The 25,125-nt window shown below is 40.8% G+C and overlaps 1 protein-coding gene across 1 annotated transcript; it reads right to left on the reverse strand.

Annotated features, from left to right (window-relative positions):
• Positions 1 to 183: 183 nt before the first annotated feature.
• On the reverse strand, positions 184 to 23,720 carry LOC311162523 (sodium-dependent neutral amino acid transporter B(0)AT3-like; the record flags this gene model as incomplete). Its single annotated transcript, XM_084220914.1, has 12 exons — positions 184 to 396; positions 1,479 to 1,641; positions 2,111 to 2,270; positions 3,860 to 4,064; positions 5,338 to 5,494; positions 6,111 to 6,239; positions 6,509 to 6,621; positions 11,356 to 11,466; positions 11,866 to 12,047; positions 13,021 to 13,158; positions 14,747 to 14,887; positions 23,564 to 23,720. The coding sequence occupies 12 exons, from the start codon at positions 23,718 to 23,720 to the stop codon at positions 184 to 186; spliced, it is 1,869 nt and encodes a 622-aa protein (XP_084077040.1).
• Positions 23,721 to 25,125: the final 1,405 nt, after the last annotated feature.

Genomic DNA, 25,125 nt, shown 5'->3' on the forward strand with positions numbered 1-25,125 from the left:
GCTGGAGAGATACATGAAGCTGTGAAATTGGTTGAAATTAAAGGAAACACAACAGCATTGTTTACAGATTGCTGTAAGCTTATGAACTGTGTATACCAGGTTGGTTGAATGATACTAAATGACAGCTAATAATGTCTAACAAAGGCTGTCTTATTTTTGCTTACATGCAGGTACAATGCATTTTTATTCTTTTGGATGAGAAAAGTTGCTGTTAGCCCCCTGACAAGAGGAGACTTCTGGTAGTACAAAGCTTGGCTCCTTGCTCCTGCGCTTTTGTTTGACCAGGTGGAAGAGCGCTACCAGAGGTATGCACACGCAAGGCAGGGCAGCCAGCAGCACACAGATGGCCTGTACCCAAGGTGGATAAACTTTCTCCTCTTTCATGGGGAAGCCTTCCTGTTGAGATAAAAAAGCAAGCAAAAGAAATAATTCATAGGTACACTTAGATTTTGCTATGATTTCTGTTTTTATTTTCTTATGCTGTTTAACTAAGTTTTTCTCTGTCTACAGCAGCAGTCAGTGACTGTGTTCTCTGCAAACCCTTCTTGTGGGTCTAGAGACAGCTGTAAATGTTTTACACTTTCAAAGATGCATAGCTGGAATTGTGACACGTTCCTAGGGATATGGGGATTACCCCAACTGTTATCAAATCTTCACCCTGTCTTGGTTAAACTAAATTCATTCTTGTTGTACTCAAGGCTTAACTGCTTTCAACAATTACTGAGTAAGTTCTTTGTCAGATAGGGAAGTTGCGTATCAGAGACTTTGAGGGAATGATGATAGAGCAATTTTTGCAAGTCTGTGACTATGAGTTTTATTTGGGATGATAGATACTTGATGGCATTTGGGGGAGACACTGCTGCTGTGTAATCCTCATATAGTTTAGGAACAGAATCAACCTTCAAACCCCCACACAAGGGTGTATTTGAGAGGGGTCAAAGAAACTGCAATTGATGTGAGACAGTGACATCCAGATGAAGTGTTCTCAGCATGGACATGTCTTTGTTGCTGAATTAACCAACACTGTACTCAGACCACTGCCTCACTGTCTGCCTGTCTAAAGTACACATTCATATATCCACCAGGGCCCCAGTGATATTGGTAGCTCTCACTGAGAAATGCCTTCATCCCTGACTTCTCTTATGGAGCTCTGAAGCTCTGTTCAGGCATTTGTTCTACCTCTGAACCCCCTGTGGGTATGGAATGTCTGTGACATTTCACTTGAACACTTCTCAGCATTACACACATCCCTAAGAGATAGGGAGCACGGGATGAGCCAGAACACCTCAAGAGGAGACACGTTTTAGTATGTGTAACCTCTTTGCAAACTGGAGCCTCCTCATTCTGAGCACTCTATCACTTCAAACTATTTTCAATGGGTAAGCAGTAGATAAAAATTATATTAAAGGATCTGGTAAGGGAGGAAAATAGATGATTCTTCCTTTTATTAGAAGTTCTAAAAGTATTTGAGCACATACATATTTAGGGTTCCAGGCTGTGTAGCTTGGCGGCTTCTGCATCTGAAGAATAACAAAGGCCATGAAGACAATTAGCAGGAGCAGAGGGCTAATAAACCTCCATGTGATCTGCCAGAAGAGATTGAGTTTTCGACCAGTCATCCATTCCACATCTTCACTGAACCTTGTAAAAGAGGGCATGTTTATGATGATGTCAGAGCTAGAGTGGTAACAGTTTCCCTGTTTTATAGCTTCCTGTAAGTTGGAAACACAGAGCACAGCACTGTAAATCTTTTCTATTCCACACCATTCTTTAATAATGCACTGCTTGCTTGAATAAATAATAATATCATTCAAGTAGGTCATTATTGAGCCATACCAGAGATGAATGACCAATTTACATTTTCAGTTTAATTACCTGAGCACCTAGTGTAAGGTTTCTAAGCTTAAATAAATATGATAATATTGCAGAAGTTCTGTAAACTATTCAGATATTTAAAATAAAAAGACTAAATTGCCAAGGGAACAAACAACATGCTAGGAAGATGTCTCAGTTATGAGCACCAAGTCAAATCAGGTCAGGGTCAAAGTTACTGCAACCTGAGCTACATTTATGTCTTAGAAGAAAAAAAATCCATCTGTTTCCAACATACCTTTTAATTTTATAGATGTACACAACTCCAATCACTTCGAAGAAAGCGATGACTAGAAGAGGCACTGAACCTGCATATCTGTCAAAAATGTCAATCCAGTAACTTCCTGAACCCAGTGTAAAACACAGAGCAATGAGGAAGCTAATTAGACATATTACACCTGAAGAAAAAAAGATACCTTTGTTACTGGAGTACTGAACTTGGTAGGTTTATTTTTGTTCTAAATTGCTTTGTTCTTGTTCTAATAATTTTTATTCTCTTCTTCTCTGTGGAGTTACAACAAGCTGTTTTCTCCTTAGGGAGCTAATGCCACTTTCCAAACTCAATTTCCCCCAGTGTGTTGGCCAAGAGCACTACTGTTGCAGGATGAATGCATTCATGTGATTCAGAGCGTCCTTCAGTTGTTCATACTTTTTCCATCAGACAGCCTGGGCTGTGCTGTGACTCAGTGGTAATTTTTGACTGCTGTAGTGAGTTTCAAGTGCCTCATTTCCATGCAGCCATAGGTTTAAACCACAGGCAGGTGGTACCTTGGAAGTGTAAGGATTCCCTGGATTTCTGTCCCCATTTTCTCAAAGAGCCCAGAGCTACAAATGTGTGTGTCCCTTATGTTCTAGCATGTATAATTTGGTTTCAGCACGCTTCTGTACAGCCTGTTCCCCTTTAGCCAAGATTTAGATTTGAGGTAATTGAGAGAAAAAGTGGGAAGGAAAGGAAGGAATAAAGGTATTGCTGGACACAGACAAGGGCTACAAATCAGTCTGTATGTCTTTCTAATGTGTTGCTGATTGCTTCTAACTCTGAGATGGCCTTTGGTTCGATTCTGTAAAATGTTGGCTCCAGACTTTTAAAAAATTTTTTTAAAGTTCACAGTTGGAAAATCAATTTAAAAATAATATTGTTAATTCATCAAGTTGGGAATAAATTTTTTTTTACATGAAAAATTGTAAAATTTGGGATACAATTTAGATGCCACAGGAAGACTCAACAAAAGGCATGACAGCAATATTTCCCATAAGAATTTAAAAGGGCACATTGCAGAAATATTAATCCATTAGTTGCAACTGCCATAGATTTTTCTGGACCAATTTCATAGTAGGATCTCTCAGACTCTCATTGAGTCTGGTTCTTAAGGAGCAGGTTTTGTTCAATAACCATGGCTGGTTGAAAAGATTCCAGTTTTGTGCCAGAACAGAATCAGACACCTTCATTCCTCATTTTTCAAGTGGTAATTTTCTACTCTGACGTGTTCACAGTAAATGTGAATCTGTAGCAGCATAAATCTTGGTGAAATAGGTGTGAATGACCTCTCTTACAATGGTAAGTTCAAGTGCAGGTGGTTATGGCAGGCCAGCTGATGTCACTGGTCGCTTTAAAGTGATTTGTATCAGTGCCAAAGGCTTAAGGGAAGGCAAGGCTCTTCCTGATGACTGCAACAGCTCAGAGTGGACTAGACTCCAGGAATAGCAATTCAACAAGCTTTCTCAGGCTGGAACAGCTTAACTTGCAAACTAAGAAAAAAAACTGGCCAAGGCAATATAATATTGTCACCTGACAGCTTTTGCCATAACTGCTACCTCATCTCTCTGCTTATCTTCTGCAAACACAATCCACTGCCCTTACTTACACTGTGATATTTAGCTAAATTTATACTAAAAATTATTAATTTCTCTGTCATATTAATTAAGCAGTTAATAGTTTTTGCATCTATAAGGAAGTCACCTTCTTTGAACAAAGCAAATACCTTACCAGATAATAGCTCTTTTGGTGCTGATTTAGGTATAATTTGAAGCTCTAGAAGAGGAGTGAAGACACCCTCAATGTTTCCAAACATCGAAGAAAGGCCCAAGCTGAGCAACATGATGAAAAACAGGATGGCCCAGGCTTGGGAGCCTGGCATGAGGATGATAGCTTGAGTGAAAACGATGAAAGCCAAACCAGTTCCCGAGACGCTCTGCAGCATTCACAAACAGATAAAAACACACATTACAATGTCATTTCTCATGCATCAAGTAATTATAACTCACTGCTGTCCTTTTCTGGAGTCAAGGTTGCTGGTCACCCTGTGGCCTCTGTGGCAGCCAGCAGCTGAGAAAATGGGCAGTGAGGGGTTTAATTTTAAATGTTCTAGAGATATCTATACAATCATAGAGCAGAATTTTAGCCTGTACAGAGAGATGGGTTCAGATGAAAACAGACTGGAGAGTTATAATTGTAACAGAAATTGTTTTGCTAATATCATCTTAAATGTGCTTTTTAAAAATCTATGATGTAGTTGCTTCTGGAAAAAAAGAGGTGTAAATAAGGATATGATTATCACTCTTTACACCAAGAGAATTCGTGAATCATTGGTCACAAAACCCCCTATAGTGGCCAAGGTAGAAAAGACTAATAGGGAAAAAGCCAATTTCAACCAAATTTCTTTTGATTTTGTCTCTCCAGGACAAGGATATTCAAATCTAAGCATTGAAAAATGCTAATGTTGCTATAATTTGGAAGTAAAATATTTCAAACTGTAAGTCAGAAATGGGTGCCATCAGAAGAAGTGAGACAAAAGAAACTGACTTGTACCAGGGCTGGAATGTTGTCCTTGTCCTTCTCCATCATGTGAATAAAATAGCCTACTTTACCATTACTGTATGTTAGGCCTGTCATGCATTAGCACACACTGACTGTGCCAAACAGGATCCCTGGAGCAAGTGCAATGAGGTAGGACAAGAAAACAGAGAAGAAACATCTGTTTTTAGTGGTAGGGGAAATGTTATAGGAAGGTTGGAAAATAAGGAGAGGCTCATGATGTACTTTGGTGGTGAACAGTGTACATTGTAATGGATTTTTTGATACTTTCCTAGATACAGATTTAGGAATTCTCCTTCAGCATTCTTTTTCTATAATCTTTCATCTAGATGTGTTCTCCTGTTATGCTTATTTCTGTAAACCAAGCTAGGATTGAATCTAGTGTCCATGGCAGATTTCTGCTGGGAGCGCACTGGAAGATCAGGTTTGTGGTAATAATGTGTAGTTTTGTCTGCCTTAACAGCCAGCTATGCATTCAGACTATCCTACAGCAGTATTGTTATTTCAAATGTTGAATGATTGATTTTCTACATGATTATGTGTAATATGTCATTGCAGTTAGAACAGAGTACATGTACTTACAAGAAAAAGGAAGATACCAATCGTTCTACATAACTTTAAGGATTACCTGTTGTAAGCAGTTATGGTACCTGATCAAGAAATTCTTGAAGATCACAGCTTTTCAGTTTGAGTCCAGCAATTTTTTCTGGATATGATGAATTCAAAAAACTAATCCAGGATGTATAGTTCTGTCTCATGATGCTTTCTTCTGGAAGATCAAATTCATTGATGATATTGATAATGTTCCTGCCAGAGAAGCCAACATATTTAAACTTTAGTTTAAAAGTTTGCAGTTGATGTGGCTGGAAATGTTATACTGTGTATTCAGATGCTGCTCCAAAGTTGTGTTTATTTTCTGTGCTGCTGTTTACAATATAAAGGAAAATATTCATTGATAGCTTATATATAAAATAGTAGAAAATGCTCAGACTATTTAATGTTGTCTAAAACAGAAACTCTCAAGTACTTTATGCAGATTCAGTCTCTAAAACATTTTTGTTTTATCAGGTGTCCAGACCATTTCTACTACTTGTGATTAATAAGTTAGTGAAATAAATTTCTAGTGAAATAGAGAAAGGAGATTTTTACTACTTCTAATGCTATCCTGAGAGTAAGGTGCAAACCTTGATGCACCACTTGAAATGGGTTGTTCTGCTGTTTGTCTTTATTCTTACAAATATTATCATCCTTAACTCAGTCCCATAGTGCTTTATATTTTTTACATTAAACTTCTCCATACAGGTGCTCTTCTTTTCTAATGAAAATAAATTCTCTAAATACATGGCTTTCAAATAGCACATTATCACATTATCTGTTTAGGCACTGAAACCACAGTATGACTTTGGGAACACAGCTCTCTTACCTGTCCAAGCAGTCCCAGTAGGCTGTGGTTGCTTTAAACCCCAAAACAGAAAAGACTGGGATGGAAGCATAGAGGGATGTCATGCTGTTCACAACTGCTACTGTCACAGCATCCTTTTCACAGTCGTTTCTAGAGATAGCATTCAAACAAGTGATTAAAAAAGGCAGGTTTTCTTATCTGTAATGCAGGTATTTGTGCAAACATTTAAAACCAAAATTTCTTCTCTCCCTCCCTCCCCTTCCCCCTTCTGTTAGAAAATGCAATGGGCCTTTTAGAAAGACAGATACTTTTCTAAAGACCCTTTAGAAAAATCAAGGAAAACCTTTTGAAAATTTAAAGAAATTGCACAAAATGCAGCAAGAATTCAGCCAGCTAATAAAGGTTGTAGTTCTACTCACTTTGTTGGATTGTAGCTTGCGAATGCAATAAGCCCGCCAAAAGCCAAAGAGAGAGAGAAGAAAATCTGTGTAGCTGCATCAAGCCATACCCGGGGATTTTTCAAAGTGTTCAGCTGAAATAATTGGAAGAAATGCATGTATTAGGCTAAAATTAAAATTTATTTTTCTCTTGCAATTCTTGTAGCTCATCTGTTACTTCATTTCTGAAATTTTGAGCTGAGTTGCCATCTAAATACTATGAAAATGGGAATAGGTACTAAACAGGTCAGTAAAGCAGGTGTTTTTAAGAGTATCATGGAGGCTATTTAAATATGTGCAACAATTATAGAATCTTCTTTATTGTACACTTCATCTGATGATAAAAATGTGGTTTTAAGTGATAGACACTAGGAACACAATAGGGAAAATACGTTTTCCTCAATTACTTTGTTTTTTTTTTTAAATTCATGTACTTAACCTGCAGTTAAAGAATATTGTCTTCCTAAAAGTGTATAAACAAATACTAAACCTTCGCTGTTTTAAGACAGAAAGTGATTCTGTAGGTGTCCATATTTGCCTGAAAAATAATTTCCTAGCAGTGACTAAAAGCACAAGAAGGCAAGAAGAGAACAGTTATTAAGAGCAGCATCTGCTATTCAAAGTGCTATGAAAACAGCAATGAAGATAGAAGGTCAGCATAGGTAATACAAGAAAAAAGGAGAAACTGACAATTAAATTTGAATTTTGTTGTAAGGGCAGTATGATACAGGAAAGTAAATTAAAAAGCAATGATTGGTGGATTACAGAGAACATTGAGCAGTTTTAAATAGCTGCACTAAGGAATCTTGACATTGAAATCTATATAAAAGAAAGAGATAAAATATGAGTAATGCACAGAATGTAAGTGTGATCAATGAATTTTACTTTCCTGCAGAAACTACAAAGTGGTATTTTATACCCTACCATGTGAATTGCTCTCTGATCCATTATCAAGGATAGGGAATAGAAGAATGTTTTACTGGGAATGTTTTAAAAGCCAGATAGTTCAAAAGTAATGCTGTAGACTATTTCACTTTGTTTTGCAACAGTCTGAGTCAAATCTGCATCCCAGTCATGCAGGACAACTTGTGTGTTTTGTGTCTGTGTGCCTGTGCTAGTGATCCAAGTCCATGACTGGGAACATATGTAGGAGTAAGTATGCGAAAAGACCCTTGATAGCATTTTGGGTTTCTCTGAAGCTGGCCTGAACTTGAAGAGCAATAGCAATGGGTCCACCTCACTGTGGATGGATTCAGGCAATGCCATTACTGCAGGTGCTCTCTCCACAGGGAGGCCAGTGCTTTGACCACAGCAGAACTGGTGTCACCTCTTGTACACCACAACATAGCAGGCAGATTGACGGAACCATTGCTGGCTGAAGTGATTCAGCAAAGGCAAACCCTTCTAGAGGTTTATTTTAAAAGATCATAGTCAAGCCCTCAAAGGCCAGAGTGCTCAGTGGCAGCACCTTGTGCAGGTGCTGTTGCAGTGCAGAAACTTGGCACTCACATGGCTCTGTGGCCTTCGTGCTTTGATTAAGTGCTGCCAAGTCACTTGATGCTGACAGATGCGACTCCTAAAAGTCTGGCTTTCTCACTGGGATCTTTGGCAAATGAGTCTGGAGATAGTTTAGACTGGTACTAGGTGCAGTGCATTTATTGACTCCAAAAGATACTAATCAGCCCCCAAACTCAAAAAAGATAATGGGTAGGCAAGCATGCCACGACAATGTCATTATCTGGTCTTCAGCAAATTGTTGAAAGTGTTATTTTATATTTATATGGCATGCTGGTTTTATAAGCATGTGTTCAGAAGAAAAAATGTGCTGATTCCAGAAACATGTTGATGAAGATATACAATCAGTGTTAATGAATGAACAAGGGAGTAAGGAAGAAAGGAAATAAAATTGCTCCCTCAGGAGTGGTAAGATGTTTGGATTCTTGAATATATGAAGCACAGACAGAAACAGAATTAAAAATTACTGGGGTCCCTGGGATGTGTAATTTTGCTGTAAAAACAGCTAATGGATTTGTGAATAGAGGATGGGGGCCTGTGCTGCCCTTTTTTGTTAAATAGCTGCTGAGTTCTGGGCACAGGCAACAATTGCCCAACCAAGTTCTTGGAATTCTTGGAATTGTTCATTGCTAGAGAACCTCCAAATATTTACAATCTCTGAAGTTCTTTCAAATGTGAAAGAGACTGGAGAAGGAGACGTTTGTATTCCTTAGGTTACACAGGTGTACCCAGAAGCTGAACCATGCAGACTCTTGCTGATGCAGGATGGAATCTTGTTTCTTTGTTTCTGCTGCCTCTGGTTATCTATTTTCTAAAAACCTATCCAAAAGTCTGTTCCAGCTCCTGTGTGGCTTCATCGTTGCACAACTTCTGCTTTCCCCTCAGATGTCACTTCAGGATACTTTTTTGTTTTCTTGGCAGCTTCATTTTCCACATAACCAAGAATTTTGAGAAGGTGAGTGAATCATCAGACTTCTCCATGTCTGAAAGTCAATGAAAAGTATTCATTATTTATTCTGAAATTTAAGGTGGAAAGTCTGTCAGATGGCAAAAGCTGATTATGTATTTTTGCATGAAAATAAAAACAAGCCTCTCATAATTAAAATCCACATGCATGCTTTTGTTGTTTGTGGTATGTATTAACAAGCTAAAATACAAACTTGGAAAGTGAATAAACTTTAAAAAATTGTGGGTTAGAAAAACAAATTCAGTTAGGTGGTTATGATGTTGAAACTGTGTAAGATGGGACTTTTTGTGCTAGGTGTTACTTTCACAGACTTTCACAAACAACAACGAGGTGTCACAGTTATGAGATAATGGATGTAGCAGCTGTTACAGAGAAACTACAATTTCTGCTTCACTGCAGAGTTGTAAAGAAGGTGGAAAATATTGCCTCCAGTCAGGGAAGAATGTCAAGAAGGTTAATTTTATGTATTTTAAAAGGAAGCTGAAACAGACAGTAGGTGATTTAATTCTTACTTTATTTTGCAACAAGACAGGAAAAGAAGTACACATTTGAGAAAAATGCTTTACAGTTTTGTAAACTGATGGGCTCTGGGTAGGCCAAGTAAATCTCTGCCTAACAGCCCTCCTGTACATCTCACTCTGGCACATCCCCTGTGGAGAAGTGTAAAAGGAAAGCCAGTGTCTGCTCATGGGGAGGGTGGGAATAGCCTAACAGCAAAGGCAGTACTGGTACTGCAGTTGTGGAGTAAGGGATGAAGAAAAAAGGGCAGTGTTGAAGCTGTGTGCTTACTGTGCTTTTGAAGTCTTTGAAGTGCCACAACCCTGTGTAGCAATTGGTAGGTTAGTTTAACAAAGCCATCTGATTTTCTGTGCAATAGCAACACCGATAGCAGGTATCACTTACCAGACTGTTACATCAGCTTTTCCACATTTGTAGATAAGAACATCACTAAAACCATCTTCAGATAACTTTTCAAGGATGTCCCTGGGATCTGCTTCCTCAAACCAGCTAACCATCAGCTGCAGGCTCTCTGCAGGTGGATTTTCATTCTGACTTCTGTTGCCAGTGTACAAATCCATCCGGCTCTTTTACGATGATCTGCTCCTCCTCAGCGCTGCAATACCTCCAGGCTTTGTGAGTACACACAAATCTAGTTTCCTGCATTCAGTTAAGGATCATTGCCAACTAAATTCCAAAAATGCCTGAGCTGTTCCAGAGAAACCTGACAGCCTCGCTAAGACCAACTGATGACAGGCTGAGGCGTGTTTTGTTTGTCTTGTCAAAGCTGCTTTCTTCCCTAAGACATTGCGCCAAGCTCTTACAGTCCTGTCTGGCCCTTCAAAAATGTAGGTGAATATCCTGATCTTCTGTAAAAACCAAGCTTGTCCTTGAGCTCTGAGAGCATTTAGATGGGTGTCTGTGCCACTGGGCTTGTAGAAAGAGGGATAGAACAGTGTCTCATCTGAGTTTTCTCTTGCTCTTGTTCCTTTCCAGCCTGGCATGTAAAGTACCTCTGAGCTTCTTGATTTATGTTTTCTTTAATATCTGTGTTCTTGTTGTAGGAAAGGAAAGGAAAAATCCAGTGCTCCTGTGTTTGAGGCATGGCTGTGGCTATGGAGGCAGCAGATGCTCGAGAATGTGTCAGTGACTACTGCTTTTCCTCCTCTACACCCACCACTTCATGGAGCTTTTTAGCCATGAAGGCAGAGTTGTGAGGAGCCTTTAGTGGATAGCAGCCACTTAGTGGGACAGTTTGTGTTTGCATTTGGGAATGCTGCCAAGGACAGTGTAGGAAAGGTGCTTCTGAAATGGCCAGCATGTGGAGGGATCTGAAACTCCTGTCCATATGAGAAGTTAAGAAAAATGGGAGAGGGGCTGTTCTCCAGCAGTTCTGTCTTTTAGGAAGAGATAAGGGGGAGGGGAGAAATGCTATGAAGAAACAGGGGAAAATTACTTTGAACCTTCAAAAAAATCACTTTCCAGTGTAAATCCTCAGTTGTTCTCTGTGTGAATTCTTAAAAGATTAAAGCTGTGTAAATTCTGTAGCAGTGGCAGGGAAATCCCATCTTTCTCCTGTACTTGTGAAGTACATCAGTTTCACTTACACATTAAAGACTGAGGCACCCATAACATTCTTAAACTTAATTTTCCAGTATTTTCTTACAGGCTTACTACTGAACTGTTAAATTCTTTGCTGCTTCTTGTAAAAATATATTAAAATAATTGTCACTTCATCTCAGAAAAACGAGCTTAGCTGAGCTCTTGGATAGACATCTAAACCAGGAGTTGTTGGAAAATGGTATGAAATCTGAGCAGGAGTAAAAGGAAAATTAATACTGATACTTACATTAGGGGTGAAGAGGTAAATCAGACCTTCAGTGGCTCCTGGTAGAGTGAGTCCTTGAATAAGGAATATAGTCAGGACCAGATATGGAAATATTGCTGTGACATAAATTGCCTAAAGTAAGGAGGTCAGAAGACAGAGAGTTACTGGCAGTAAATTCAGTCAATCCTATTTAAATTATTGCAACATACAATAATAATAATATTAGATCAGACAGCTACAGATGAATACGGCCATCTTTCAAATAAACAGGGTGTACTTTTGCAGAATATATTTGTAACAAAATGGCTCTTAAAACTGTGTGAAGGAAGGCTGGTAAGGCAGAAGTGTTTGCAATGGAAAAAGAGAGAAGCATCATTTTAAACCACTTATACTGCTGTTCTCAATTTGTTGGACAGGGAGCATACTGAATGGTGCCAGTGTGGTAAATGTGGTTTCCCTTGTGGTAAAAACTCAGTGTTTGGAGGGCAAGATTTCAGACTGCAGGATGATCAGTTCTCTACCTTTCCATACCTTCCCTGTGGTTTCAATTCCTCGGATGGTGCAGAGATAGACAAGTGCCCAGCAAGCTGCTAAGCACAAAATGAGCCACCACTGGAACGTGCCACTCTCAGCAATATCAGGTGTTATGTTCAAGGTTTTCCTGTACCAAAAATAATTTACTGCAGTGCTTTCATAACATTCTTCATTAAACCCTGAAAAGAAGAGTGGAAAGTGTTAGAATAAATTGTGGGCTGCAAAATCTAATACAGAGATGGACTTTCTGCACTTTCTGTAATGTGCAGCAAGACAAACTCTCACAGCAGGCTGAGACTATGAGACTTAGGAGAGACCTTTACCAGAACACCGCCAGCTTTTTATCCAGGGGATAACTTCCTGTTGAAAAGCAGTCTTGTACTCAGTGCAAGGTAAAATCTAAACTAATTGTAATGAAAATTACGACATTTTTTAGCTGTACAGCTACAGGTTGGTGGAGCCATAACAAACTTCAGGCACCTGAGAATACATCTAAGTCCAGGCTCCCCTGGCGATATCATGGCCCTGTGGTGGGGAAAGACCCAGGCATTGACCTCTTTGGTTTGAGTTTCCAGGACTTCTGTGAACAGGAACTTCAGGCAGGGGAGTGGGCATTCCCCAGCCAGAAGAAAAGGGAACTGGCAATGTGGTGTATACCACAACCTGTGATGTCTATTTGTCTTCCTACTCCAGAACAGTCCCTAAGGCCTCCAAAAGAAAGTTTAATTCAACTATGTTTTGTCTTTTTTCTTAGCCTTTTACTCAGGTGGTATTTCTTGCTGTGCCCTGGGACATGTTCTCTCTCATGCTCTGAGAAAAAACAGAAGCTGAAAAATAGTTTTAAGAACTGGAGAGCATTCTTCCTTATTCTGCTTGTGTACACTGTCTCTCTTTAGTCTTAGTAAAGGTTTTGTAATGGATAACAGGACTTGTTCTTTATTTTGTTTCCCATTTTAAAGTCAAGCAAAAGGACTCATGGACTTTCTGGCTATTGTTGTTCCTGTGGGGATGATTAATTTGAGCAAGCCAGCATGACTCTTTTACCTTTTTAACAAGAAATCAAACCAGGACTTCAGGGCAAAATAAAGTGTGGTTTCTTGATTAGCCCAGAGTCTGATGTTTTGCTAGCAGTGCTTATGGAGGTGTACTTACCTGTTCTATTTTCATTTAGAGGACAAACACTCCAAGGAAGAGGTTCTTGGAAGGAGTTTATGAAATACCACATCACCCAAGTTAAAACAGTGTTGTAGTATAAGCTCACCAGAACCGACACCATCCATGAACCAACTCCTACGGAAAGCACAAAATCTCACTTCAGCAAAGTTTTGGAAAAAGTTATCAGTCAATCACTGCACTAGCTGTTGGAAGCTCTCATTTCCTAGTTTTTCAAGATTTTCTTCTCCATCCCCCCAAACCCATCCTGAGATTTTCCAATGAAAATGGGCATTTGTGTCCTCAGTAGCCAAACACTGGCGCACAATCCCCCAGCTCACCAGCCCTGCTCCAAGAAAGCTGAGACTCTCTACTTAGAAGGTTAGGGTTGAAATCTTTGCTCTAGTATGTAGTTCATTGTTTTCTACAATACTGAACAACTGTAATAGCAGAGAGCAAAAGAGATCACAGTTTTATAGTGTGCTGTAGCTGCATGAGGCCACTCTTGTCCCAGATCATGCACAGGTGTCCTAAATTGGGCACTGTTTTACTCCTTTGATGAGGGAAGAATGTCAACACCACAGTTTCTGCTTGCTTGCATTTTTGCAAGGGTGTATGAACATGCCTGGTTGTAGGAGATGGGTTTAACTGGAAGCACCACCTGCAGCTTGGTTTTTCTTTCTTGTTGCCCTCCAGCCCTTAGATGACTCCTCTTACCCTCCCCTTCTCCTCCCACACAGGCCCACAGGGAGGGCCATCAGCGCCAAGCCCATTTCAGGCACCTGTTTAAAGCAGGTCATGATCCAGGAGAGCTGGCTGAAGCATGCAGGAGTTTCCCCTTACTGTGCAGGCACAAGGGTGTTATCACAAATACCCAGGAGAATCAATGCCTTAACCTCCTCCTGGTGGCTATTCTGGATCACTATTTGCAGCCTAACAATGGTGGACACAGGGCACCAGATGTGTTTTTCATTTACTAAATAAACAGAAAAGAGCTGATAGTACAGGACTGCACACCAGTCTGACGCACAATGCCATGTGGATTGTCCCTCATGCCCAGCTGTGTTGACAAAATGCCTTTAGAAGTCCCACCCTCTGATGGAGGAGAGCCTTCCCATGTGCTTTGGACTCATTAGGAGGTACCAGGATCCTTGATTTCTTCTCTTTCTCTCCTTCCTCAAGTCTAGCTATTCATGGACAGAGAAGACTGGGTCCTTTAGGGGCTGTGAGGGAGGAGCAAGAAGCACTGTGGGCAGGCAGCTCTTTTTGAGCACCAGGGTATGGCTGGAATGGGGCAGTGTTGAGTAGCAGAGCCTATGTTCATTATGCTCCCCACAGCAAAAGTTATTAGGTTTGCATTTTAGGCTCCTAAAATGAGACTAAAATGTGCCTGGAGGAACACCTGGTGAGAGCAATACACAGTTACAGAATCACAGAAGAGTTTGGGTTGGAAGGGATGTTAAAGATCATTTAGTGATGCCCCCCTGCCATGGACGGGAACATTTCAACTAGACCAGGTTGCTCAGAACCCCATCCAACATGGCCTTGAATGTTTCTAGGGAAACCATCCCTAAATATCTCACTACCCTCATTACAAAATACTCCTTTTTAACCCTAACACTCATTTCTTTTTATATACTAAAACACATCAGACACAAGTCTGTGGGAAGTTAGTGCTGGGTGGGAGCTGTCTGCAGTTTCTTGAGCTGGGACTGAAGGGACGTACCAACGCCTCCAAGGTAAGGAGAGATGGTGTTCCAGGCTCCAATGCTGCCTTTCCTCAGGCACTGCCCAAGGGCCAGCTCGAGGTGTAGCAGTGGGATTCCTTCAAAGAGAAGAGCGATGAAGTATGGTATCAGGAAAGCCCCTGAAAAGACATTTCAGTGTGATTAAGCCACAAGATATTTCTGCATCTCACTGAAATTATTGGTTTATAATTAATCCGCTTTATGAGCCTAACAAAGTCCTTGTAGGATGTGTTGAGAGAGGGATCATTGCTAGGGACACGGACAAGTAATACCTGTTGCTGGTAATTTTGGTAGTGAAGATGGAGGAGGAGGGGCTGGGATGCTTAGTGCTGCAGGACACTTCCCTCAGGCATTGCTACAGCCCATTATAAGTAACCTCACTATTTCGTCCATTTCCCTTTCTTCTAAGCATCTTCTTTTGTCCTCCTTCTCATAAAGCACAGGGGTTTGCCTGTCCCCTATTCCATCTGTTTTCCCTTCAGTTTATTGTCTCATTTCATTTCTTAAAGCTCTCAGGCCTGTGCTCCTCCATCCTGCACTGGAAAAGCAGGATTATGTGTTGTGTACCCCCAAGGGGCCAGGTTATTTTATTGCATGAAGCTCTGCTCAGACCAGCTCAGCTCTAGCTAATGAAAAACTGAAAGCAAGGCTGAAGTTGTTCTCTGAGACATGTGAGCCATGAAACTTCATTTCTTCCCCTTTACATCTTTTCTGTTTTCCTCTCAACATCTCCCTTGGGCCAGAAGCAGCATGTCCTGTTGGTTGCCTGTGGGAAGGGACCAAGAGCCTGGCTGATTCCTGCTAAACTGTGTGCAATGCCTCTCTTCCCCCACCTTCCCCCAGAAGGGACACACATTTGAGTCTCCCTCCTTTTGCGCAGATGCTGATTTTCATGAGACCAGAAGTTTCATCAGTATGTTTGTACCACCTGCCCAAATGTCCAGTTAAATTGAACTGGTGGAATAGATTGAAGTTTATTGCCATTGCCTCTTTTCTCCAGGGAGACAAAGACAGAAATCCTGCCTTAGCCACCTCCCCATCCTCCTACAAATGTGAACAGATTCTCTGTTCCTCAGCTTTGTCAATAAACTTGTGCCTTGTTCTATAATTTCTAATTTGCCTTCAGACCTCATATCTGGGTCTGCTCAGTTCTGCTCTTCCAGCTCAGGAAACTTTCTTTATGCTCTGTCTTCAGCCCTGAGAGAGAGGTGAGGGAATGCACAAGGATTTCTGGTCTCCACCTGGAATGGCGCCTGGGTTCTGCAATCACTGGCTATTTAGAAAGGCTTGGGCAGATAAAGTCTAATCTCTTGAGCTAGTGTTGTATTGCAATAACTTTGCTACCTCTTGTTATGTGCTGCAATAAACACATACAGCACCCAGAGAAGGTGTGTTGTTGGATGGTTTAGCCTTCTATCAAGTTATACGTAGAAAGAAAAATCACAAAACTCTTCTCAGCAAAGAACTGTTCATAAACTGCCAAACCTGGAAATAAATGTCTCACCTTAAGATCTCTATTCTTGAAATGCACTTAACTGCTAAGCAGATTTAAAAAACGAACCTCACAGTTAATACCCAGTATGTTAAATCCTCAGTTTGAGGTCCCTCCAAGAAGAACCGAGTAGCCTCTTGCCGTGCTCAGTCCTGTGGTCTGTTTCAAGCCTGCTGCAGTATTCCTCTCCACAGCACATCTGAGGGTGCCAGCCCAGCCCTTCTGACAGTCTGATGCCTTGGACTGTCTCCTGAGAAGAGCAGACTATTGAGGCAAGTGACCAGAGCACTGCAGTATGGAGTGCTCCTTCATCCATCTGCCTGGCCATCCACCAGCTCTGGGCAGCAGCTGCAATCCATGCTGCAATCCCTGCTGGGCCCTCACTAGCAGAGCACTCCATAAGGGACCAGCCTATCTCCCATATCATATCTCCTGGGAAATAACTGAGTAATAATTAGCGCAAACTGTTATCTCTCTCCCCTTCTCTGTTTGCTAGTTGAACCACTGGCAGCAGGGCGTGTTTAGACATTCTGCTGATAAAAGCATGTTTACTTTGTGCTGGCGTGTGTGTATCTTCAGGCATATTTACAGCATGGCAAAACATAATGTCACACTTGGAAAAAAAATGAGAATTATATAAAATAATCTGCTATCTGCAAATATGAAAATATGGCAAAGGAATGGGTTCAAAAGAAATAGTTTATGAATCTACTCTTTCTCAAACCTAATTCAAGTAAATGGCTTGTAGTGAAAAGTAAGTTTTTACTTATTCATTCCTTTGCATTACAACATTTTTAGTCAAATAGAAAAGAGGAAAAGAACAGACAGTCTGCTGAAGTACTTGAAGCTTACTCTTTTCCACAAAAATATCCCCCACCTATAGAAAAACATGGAGAAATATTATCAGATACAGAATAGTGAGTAGGAAGCCTCTAGCACTGATTAATAGATAGAGGAGGATGTCCAAGAAGGCAAAAAAAAGTACTTATTTTAAAAAATGCCATGAGAAATCTAGCTATGGAGAAAGTAAGCAGTAAATCCAAGAAGCAAAGAACTTAATACACAGCAGGTACCACAAACCAGAGCATTCAAACATAAGCACAGCAAACCCTCAGCAGAACCCATGTGATGTTAAGCCCAGGCACAGCAGAACTCTGTAGATCTGGCTTCCATGGGGCATGGGAAAAGGAAGCTAAACCAGGAAAAATCATTAAGCACAAGAAACAAATTATCTTGTATCTGTACATTCTACCTAAAAAAAAAAAAAAAATAGTTTAGGGGTTTTTTTCCTCTCAAAAAGTGAAAAAGGAAAATTATAGTAGTGAAGCATTTTTAAATACTTTAAAAGCCTGGAAAAATGCCCATAAAAATAAAAAGTATTGCCAAAGCATGATTTAGTTGCATCCCTGGGGTGTGACTTAGGAAAATTTTTGTTTACAACATTCCTTCTGTCAGAAAGACACTGAAGATTCATAAAGCATTGATCCTGCAAGTAGAAACACGTGGTACTAAAAGAAGGCTGAGGGAAAAATACCCCAAAACTCTTCAAAACTTGCAAGAGTCAAAAGTTATTTTGGAAGGAATCCTGCACAAGGATATCACAAAACCATGGAGCAATCCCCGTGCACATGAGAGAGCGCAGAAGGCTACAAAAGCTTTTTCAAATCAGGCCATCAAAAACTGCAACTGCTGCACTACTGGTGAGCTGGTGTCTTTTACAAGAGTCCCAAGTGTCCAGGTGCACCAGTGTGTGACAGGATTGCTGAAGAACCATTGGAGTGGAGACAGCTCCACACCACAGCAGTAGGAAAGGAAGGAGCAGGTGCACTCAGATACACAGAGGGTTTTTAACACCTGACCCCGTGAGTTCAGTGCATGGGCAAGTCAGGTCAGGACAGCGACTGCCCAACCATATCCAGCAGAAGGGCACAACCTTTGTGGTGTCCCCTGCACGTGACAGTCTGGGGGGAAGTGCATGAACCTCTAGGCAGCCTGGGGTGAGCTGCCGGCGCTCCACGGGACAGAGAGGCAGGAAGCTCCAGAGGAGCGCAGTCTAAAGTTGGCTCTCAGCAGCCAGCAAAGCAGAGTGAAACAAGCAAATTGGGTTTGTCACTTGGAAAGAGAGACCAACAGACTGGGCTAGTGGAAATGCAGTTTGAAGTGTCAGCTGTGCAACCTCCTAATCTATATGTACTAAGACCTGCAGAAATCAGTGTGGCTCAGTGAGAAGCAGAGAAAAAGACCCAGTAGGTTTACTTGATATTGGGATACTAAGACTTCCTAAATGGTGGAGAAAAACTGATCAAAAATCAGGGAGGACTGATCCATGATTCAGTCTTGCGTCTTACCGGTGCCTGTGAATCAGCTAGCAAAGAAAAGCAAGTGACTTGAAATGGTGATTCAAAGACACAACAGCATTTGAAGTACCAGAACATGAATAATATTTTTCCTTCAGATAGAGATTTGGGAGTACAAAAATAATTATAATAAAGACTGAAATGACCTGGAAAGTGGCAGAATAGTAGTTTTGAAGGAAATGCATCTGTAGGGTCTGAAAAATTCAGAAAGCACATCTCAATGTGATAAAATGCAGCAAGCATTTGGAGATCCACTTCATCAGTTCTGTTGGTACATAGGAGGAATGGGGATGGGTGCACTTTTCCAAAAGACTAAGAACTTAATGGCAAGATAGCTGAGATAATTTATGCAATTTTATGCAATAGTGGGAACTACTTGTTCAGATTCAGAGAAAAAGATGCTAGCTATTGAAAGGGGATTTTCAGACCTGTCCCATTCTCTTCATGGCAGTTCAGTGGCTAAGCAGTGTGGTATAGTCAACACAGCAAGGAATTATGTCAAGACATCAGAGAGGAAAAAAAGCAACTCAATCACACTCACCCCTCTCTCTAGAAAATAGCACTCCATGACCTCTTTTATGTCTTCTCACATGCCTCAATCCAGATGAAAAGTATGAGCTACTCTAAGCATTGTGTTTGTGCAGCACACTTATGATGGTGCAACACACCTTACTGACTGGAACTTGGCAGGGTTGAATTTCCCATGTAAATGACTATATCTTCTTGAGAGACAGTGAGGGAGCCAAGGCCATGTCCAGAAAACCAAAGGGACAATCAATGGCCATTTTGATGAAGATGGGTAACACCCACAGATAACTCATCAAATAAGCTTGGCGATCTCCCCTGTGAAATGTGAAGGATGCAAGCAGGCAGCTTTCAAATACAAGCATGCACCAACCTGAGATGTAAAGGGTAATCAAATACAACAAATTATGAAAGGATTGACTCCACATGTCACAGCTTTTCACCAAGGATTTAAGCAGGATATGGCAATAAACGGGAAAATTAAGTTTGTTACTAGCGGTAATCCAATTTTTCTGTCAGGCAGTGAATAGTTCTGCTCTTCCCAACATACTATGTTTGTTTGGGTTGGTTTTGGGTTTTGCTTTTTTTTTTTTTTTTTCTTCTTTTTCTTAACAGTATCTTTCAGTTATACAATTTGTTCCTCTTAGGTATTGTTTTCTTTTTGAGGACACAGTGAACCAGGCATTTCACAGCACGTTGTAGTTCAAATTTGAGCAAAAGGTCAAGTAGGCCACAGGTTAAGAAAGTCTGTAAATGGTTGTCCCAGAAGTAAACAGTTCTCCTTTTGTAGCATGACTGTAGTGTGTAGCAGCGTGGGGTTTAGATGGTGGTTGCTGCTACCTATAGTAGTGTTTATGTGTATTTCTTTTCCTAGAAAGAAACTGTATTTTATATCACAGATAGTTTTCAGTAATTTTGTAGGCTCAGGCACTATACACATATTTAATACCCATGGGTTAAGCAAGCATGTATACATAAGACATATATATATATATATATATATACACACTAACTATAATCCAAAGTAAGCCATTGAAGTCAGTTCTAGTTAGAACTGAGTTGGTTTCTTTAAGTATACTCAGATGGCTCCCTGTGTAAACATATAGATGTATGACTTGTTAGTGTCTCAGTTTGAAGTGACAAACTCTGTACTGGGCTATTTAGAGAATTCTTTTCAATCCCAGTTGCCTGGGAACATTTGTGTTTGTCTCTACCAACTGTGGCAAACAACCTTCATACCCATTAGTCATGAAAAGTAAATAGCTAACTTGACTCAGGCAATAAACCCAAATAATCAGTAACGGCAGCAGTGATAAATGTCAGCAGAACTGACATTATATTAGATCCAAGTTACTGAGTAACACTAATGTGCAATGAATCAGGGCCAGAGGTCTGACGGGAACAGCTGACATGAGACAAATGTACAAGCACCTGTTTTCATCTCTTGTTTTTGAAGAGATGCAGAAACGGGGATATCACCTGAACCAGCTGTAAAACTACCCCAGAAGCCATCCAGCCTTCAAGCATGTCTGTGCCATATCCATACCTGGTTTCTCCTTGCTTGTGATTATGGCTGCATTCAGAAAGCCATGGCACCTCTCAGGGCTCCCAGTTAAACACAGTGCTGCTGGTCTCTCCCATGTACCCATCTTCACATGCACACACGCAGGATTTATGCTCCAGTACCCCTGAAAATCTGTTGGGCTTTTGCACCTGAGTTGTTTGCTTTCAAAAATGCAAACCCAAACCATGTCACTGCTTTAAATTAACAGAAGAAAAATGCAGCTACCTTACGCACAGATGCAAATGCAAGACCTCTGTTTTCTCAGTGATCATCATAACTCACTCAACTTCTCCAGTGCCAGCTTTCTATGATAAATTATTCACAAACCTCACAGCATTCTTTTACAGAGCCCATCCGGCTATTGAGCTCTTTGAGCTCTTTGTTGAAGGGGCCAGTAATGACCAAACACTGGCTGCCCATCCATACATTGACCTTAATTCACCACTCTTGTGCCACTGTTGGTGGTGATGCAAAGTGGCTGCTTGCCATTGCTGAGTCTGGTGCCTATTTTCAGCTGGTCTCTCACTGGCAGCATTACTGCTCAGGGAGCAAAGGAGCAACTCAGCCCTTGCCCCTGCAGCATTTCCCTATTTTTACTCTCTTTAAACCTGCTGTACCCCCTGTCTTTTTTTTTGTCCCTAGAAGTTCCTGTAGGAAATAGCAGAGTTCTGGAGCTGGAGGCACAAGCAAGCAGACTTTCTGAGCACTGCTAAGTCCATAAGACAGGTGACCTCCTTGCAGTCTTGCTTCTCTTGGGGCAGTGAGGACAGGGTGCAGGGGAGCCTGGAAGGGAGGATGGAGGGGAGAGATCGAACCTCAGGAGCAGATGAGCATTGCTACCTTTTGAAGTGAGGCTGGGATCTGAAACACCACTGGCCGCAGCTGGCCATGGAGAAGCAACAATTGGTGCTTCATAGGAAAGTGTGAGAGCCTTTTTATGGCCAGTAGAACAATATTTCATCTTAATCCCAACTTTGCACAAATTTTGTGCAGCCTCTTGCAGCTGGTGGCTCCAGAAGCTGCTCTGTGCAATGAAATGTGTGGAAGAGCTGCATCTTGCTATGGCCCTGCCTGGGATTTTCAAACTTTCCACTGAGCACTTTGTGTTAATCATTCACTACATTATAAAAACTTCACATTATGCTTGCTTTATTATGTTATTTGTTAATCCTGAATGCTTTTCCCCTTGCTTTCCAAGATAGAAAGATCACCTGAGATGCTGTAGAAGATTTGACCTACAGGTCCTGCTCCACAAGAGTATTTTCCTTGCAGGTCTCATGCCATATCTGCTATAGGGATGTCTCTCAAAAAATGTTCATCATGTCTCATAAATGCCAGTATCATTACATTAATTGACAGGGTTTTTTCCCAGTAATTTCCATGGACAAACACAGAGAAACAGTATGTACTCCTGGCTTTCTAGCCACCCAGTGATGGTACTTTTCTGCAGGAGTTTCACTGGGTGTCACATTTTTTAAATAAATAATAGAAGCCATCTAGTGTCCTGGGAGGAATCTAACCTACTGCTTCTTGTCTTATCTCTATTTGTGTAACTCTCAGCTGTTGCGTATTCAGCATTAAAAAGTTCCTTCCAACCTAAATAATTTTCATTTTCTTGTTTATAGGCTATGATAAACATACTCTTTAATTTTCAACTTCCTTACCTAAATAGATTGCATTTTTAAGTTGTTTGTGTCACAGAAGTTTTCTAACCCTTGAATAATTACTGGGACTTTTCTCTATTTTGTCTTTAAAAATTTTGTCTAATTTTTAAATTTGACTTCAAAAAGTGGACTTCCAGAAAAAGTCAGAGACTCAGAAGCTGTCTTACCATAGGCAGCAATAACTCTGCCTAATTCCTAGCGTTCTGCTTACACCTGCCAAGGTTCTTTCTCTTGATACAACCTGCTATAGCTCATTCATTGAGCTACTCACCACAGTCCCTAAGTGTCTACTTCTCTCTGAAATACCTTCCTTTACAGGCTACATCCATTCTTGGTTCCTTGGTTGATTGAAATAGATGTATTTCATCAATACAGACACCTCAGTAAAACAAACTTGGATGGGATAAAATTTTCTGTTATTTGGCATTTTCTCCAGGTGTGAATTTTTGGTTTCTCCAGTTAATTGAAAGATAACAAATAATACCGGGCTGAAACAATTTGCTCACTCTTCTTTAGGCAGCTTACTGTGGCAGATTTCAAAAGCTTCTGTGAATGGTGAGTTACCAAGTACTCTTTTCAGATCCATTTGTATTTACCAAATTGTCTGCTTCCAAAGCAACTCTTTGTGGAACTGGTGCCCAGGCACAGGCTTAGGCAGCTGTCCATGACACCTGGCAGGCTCCTGTTGCTGCTCCATCAGCTGAGCATTTTAAACAGCCTCACAGACAGCCAAAAGCACAATTTAGTTTTGTGCAGGGACAATGCCAGATGATGGGTTGCTCCTAAGAGCACGGGTGGGGAATGGCTCACTCACCATCCCAAAGGGAAGTCCAGTGGCCATTTGTCTACAGGCCAGTTCCCTCAGGCCTCCTCATATCTCCTTAAGATAGCCAGCTGCAGGTTCAGTTTCCTGCTTCCACTGGGACCTTAGTAGCAGTATAAAAACTTCAGCATAGATTTATTCTATCATCAGCCAGGTCACCATCAGTCTGGTCTTCCTAACCGAACGTATCATTTTATGATTAAATACATTTCTATGGAAAGAGTTAACTGATACAAGACATTGATGACAACCAGTGTTTTTTAAGAAGGGAGTTAACTGATATAAATTATGTCATTCCATGCCCATCAGAGGTTAGTATAGTTTGAGAATTGCAGTTCAGCAATTTGGCAAAGTCCCGTTCCAGTCTTACCGCCTCCGTGTATCTGGCACAGGTATGGAAACCGCCACACGTTCCCCAGGCCAACGGCAAATCCGATACAGCTTAAAATGTACTGGAACTTATTGTCCCACTTGGGCCTGCCATCTTCTTTGGGAGTTTCAGGTGCTGCTGATAAATCTTGTGACATTATAATGAAATATCCGTGGCTCCTTAGCCCCTTTCCCTAAAAATGGGAAGATGCTTCAAAACCTGTCTCTCCTACAGATTTTATGCAGGGTGAGAGAAGGATCTTGGAAGAGAGGTGGAGCTTTCTTTTTATCTGATGCAAAGGGCTGTGTCATTGCCAAGGCTGCAGTTTAAAGACAAAACCAGGAATTATTATTATATGGAGAGTTACCACTCTTGCCTTTTTTGCAGCTCCTTCTATAGTTAGACAGCTTGGGAATATGTTGTTAATAGGTAACTCAGGATCAAACAGGTTTTTATTTTCTGTTCTCCTTATGTTCTCAGACTCTCTCAGAGAAGTGTGACACTGAATATAATTACAAAGAAACCTTTGCAGCGGACTAATTAAAATTGCAAAATACCTGTAAAAATCTGTGAATAAAACATTGGCATTTCCTGTCTTAGTTTATTAATAGAGGTAAATAAATGAAGTCATCTTTTCCAAATACTAAAATTCAATTGGAAAAAAAAGCCAAGAAAAATTAGACCTTGTATGTTCAGACATTAGAATTTGATCCATTTTCACAATAGTTGCTAGAAGTTAATCACTTGCCATCTGTCAATGAATCCCCAGTGACTATTTTTATTATTCATTAAATAGTTACTGATGAATGCAAGAGCTGAATGCTTTCCTTCAATTAAAAGTATGTGAGAATATTTTTCTTTTTTCTTTCAGTCATACCAGGGTTTTGCTGGTGTGCATGCCAAATCAGTTCACTCCACACTAAACAGAGCAGCCAGTCCACTTGCTTGCCTCAATAAATCAGCAAAGAGTTTATGCTTGGATTCTCCTCTCTAAATGGGAAGAGTTTCTAAGTGAAGGTGAATTGTTTTCCCCAAAATTTCCCTGCTCTGCTGCTAAGCACACAAACAGGATCAGGTTGCAGATCACCCAGCCAGAAGCCAGTTTGAGATCAAGGCTGCATGATTCTCCTTGGGCTGTCACAGCTCATCTGCTTACACCTCTGCAAATATCCAGGCTCACAGATGGAGCAACTCAGCTTCCCAGTGTTTGTCGGGGCTGTCTCAGAGGGCACACACGAGCTGGACACACAGGGTGGTTTGGCAGCCCTTGCACAATGTCAGTGGTCCCAGGGCACACACCACCACCATCACTCCTTTCCCTGATGCTCTTCTGATCAGGAGATGCCTTGGGCCCTTCCAGCAACTCTCCAAATTCCACACCTGGCACTGCAGCCACCCTCTTCACACGTGGTGTTACTCATTTCTGGTTGCTGAGCTTTTTATCAGCAGAAAAATCTGACAAAAAATGTTCTTCCTATTAAAGAGTAGCACCTTCTACTGCTACTCCTTAAATAGTTTAAGTAGTTACATTAATGTAATTTTAAAAATTGAAAATGGAATGT

This window comes from Fringilla coelebs (assembly GCF_963513975.1).
Source record: "Fringilla coelebs genome assembly, chromosome: 1".
NCBI classification, from domain to species: Eukaryota; Metazoa; Chordata; class Aves; order Passeriformes; family Fringillidae; genus Fringilla; species Fringilla coelebs.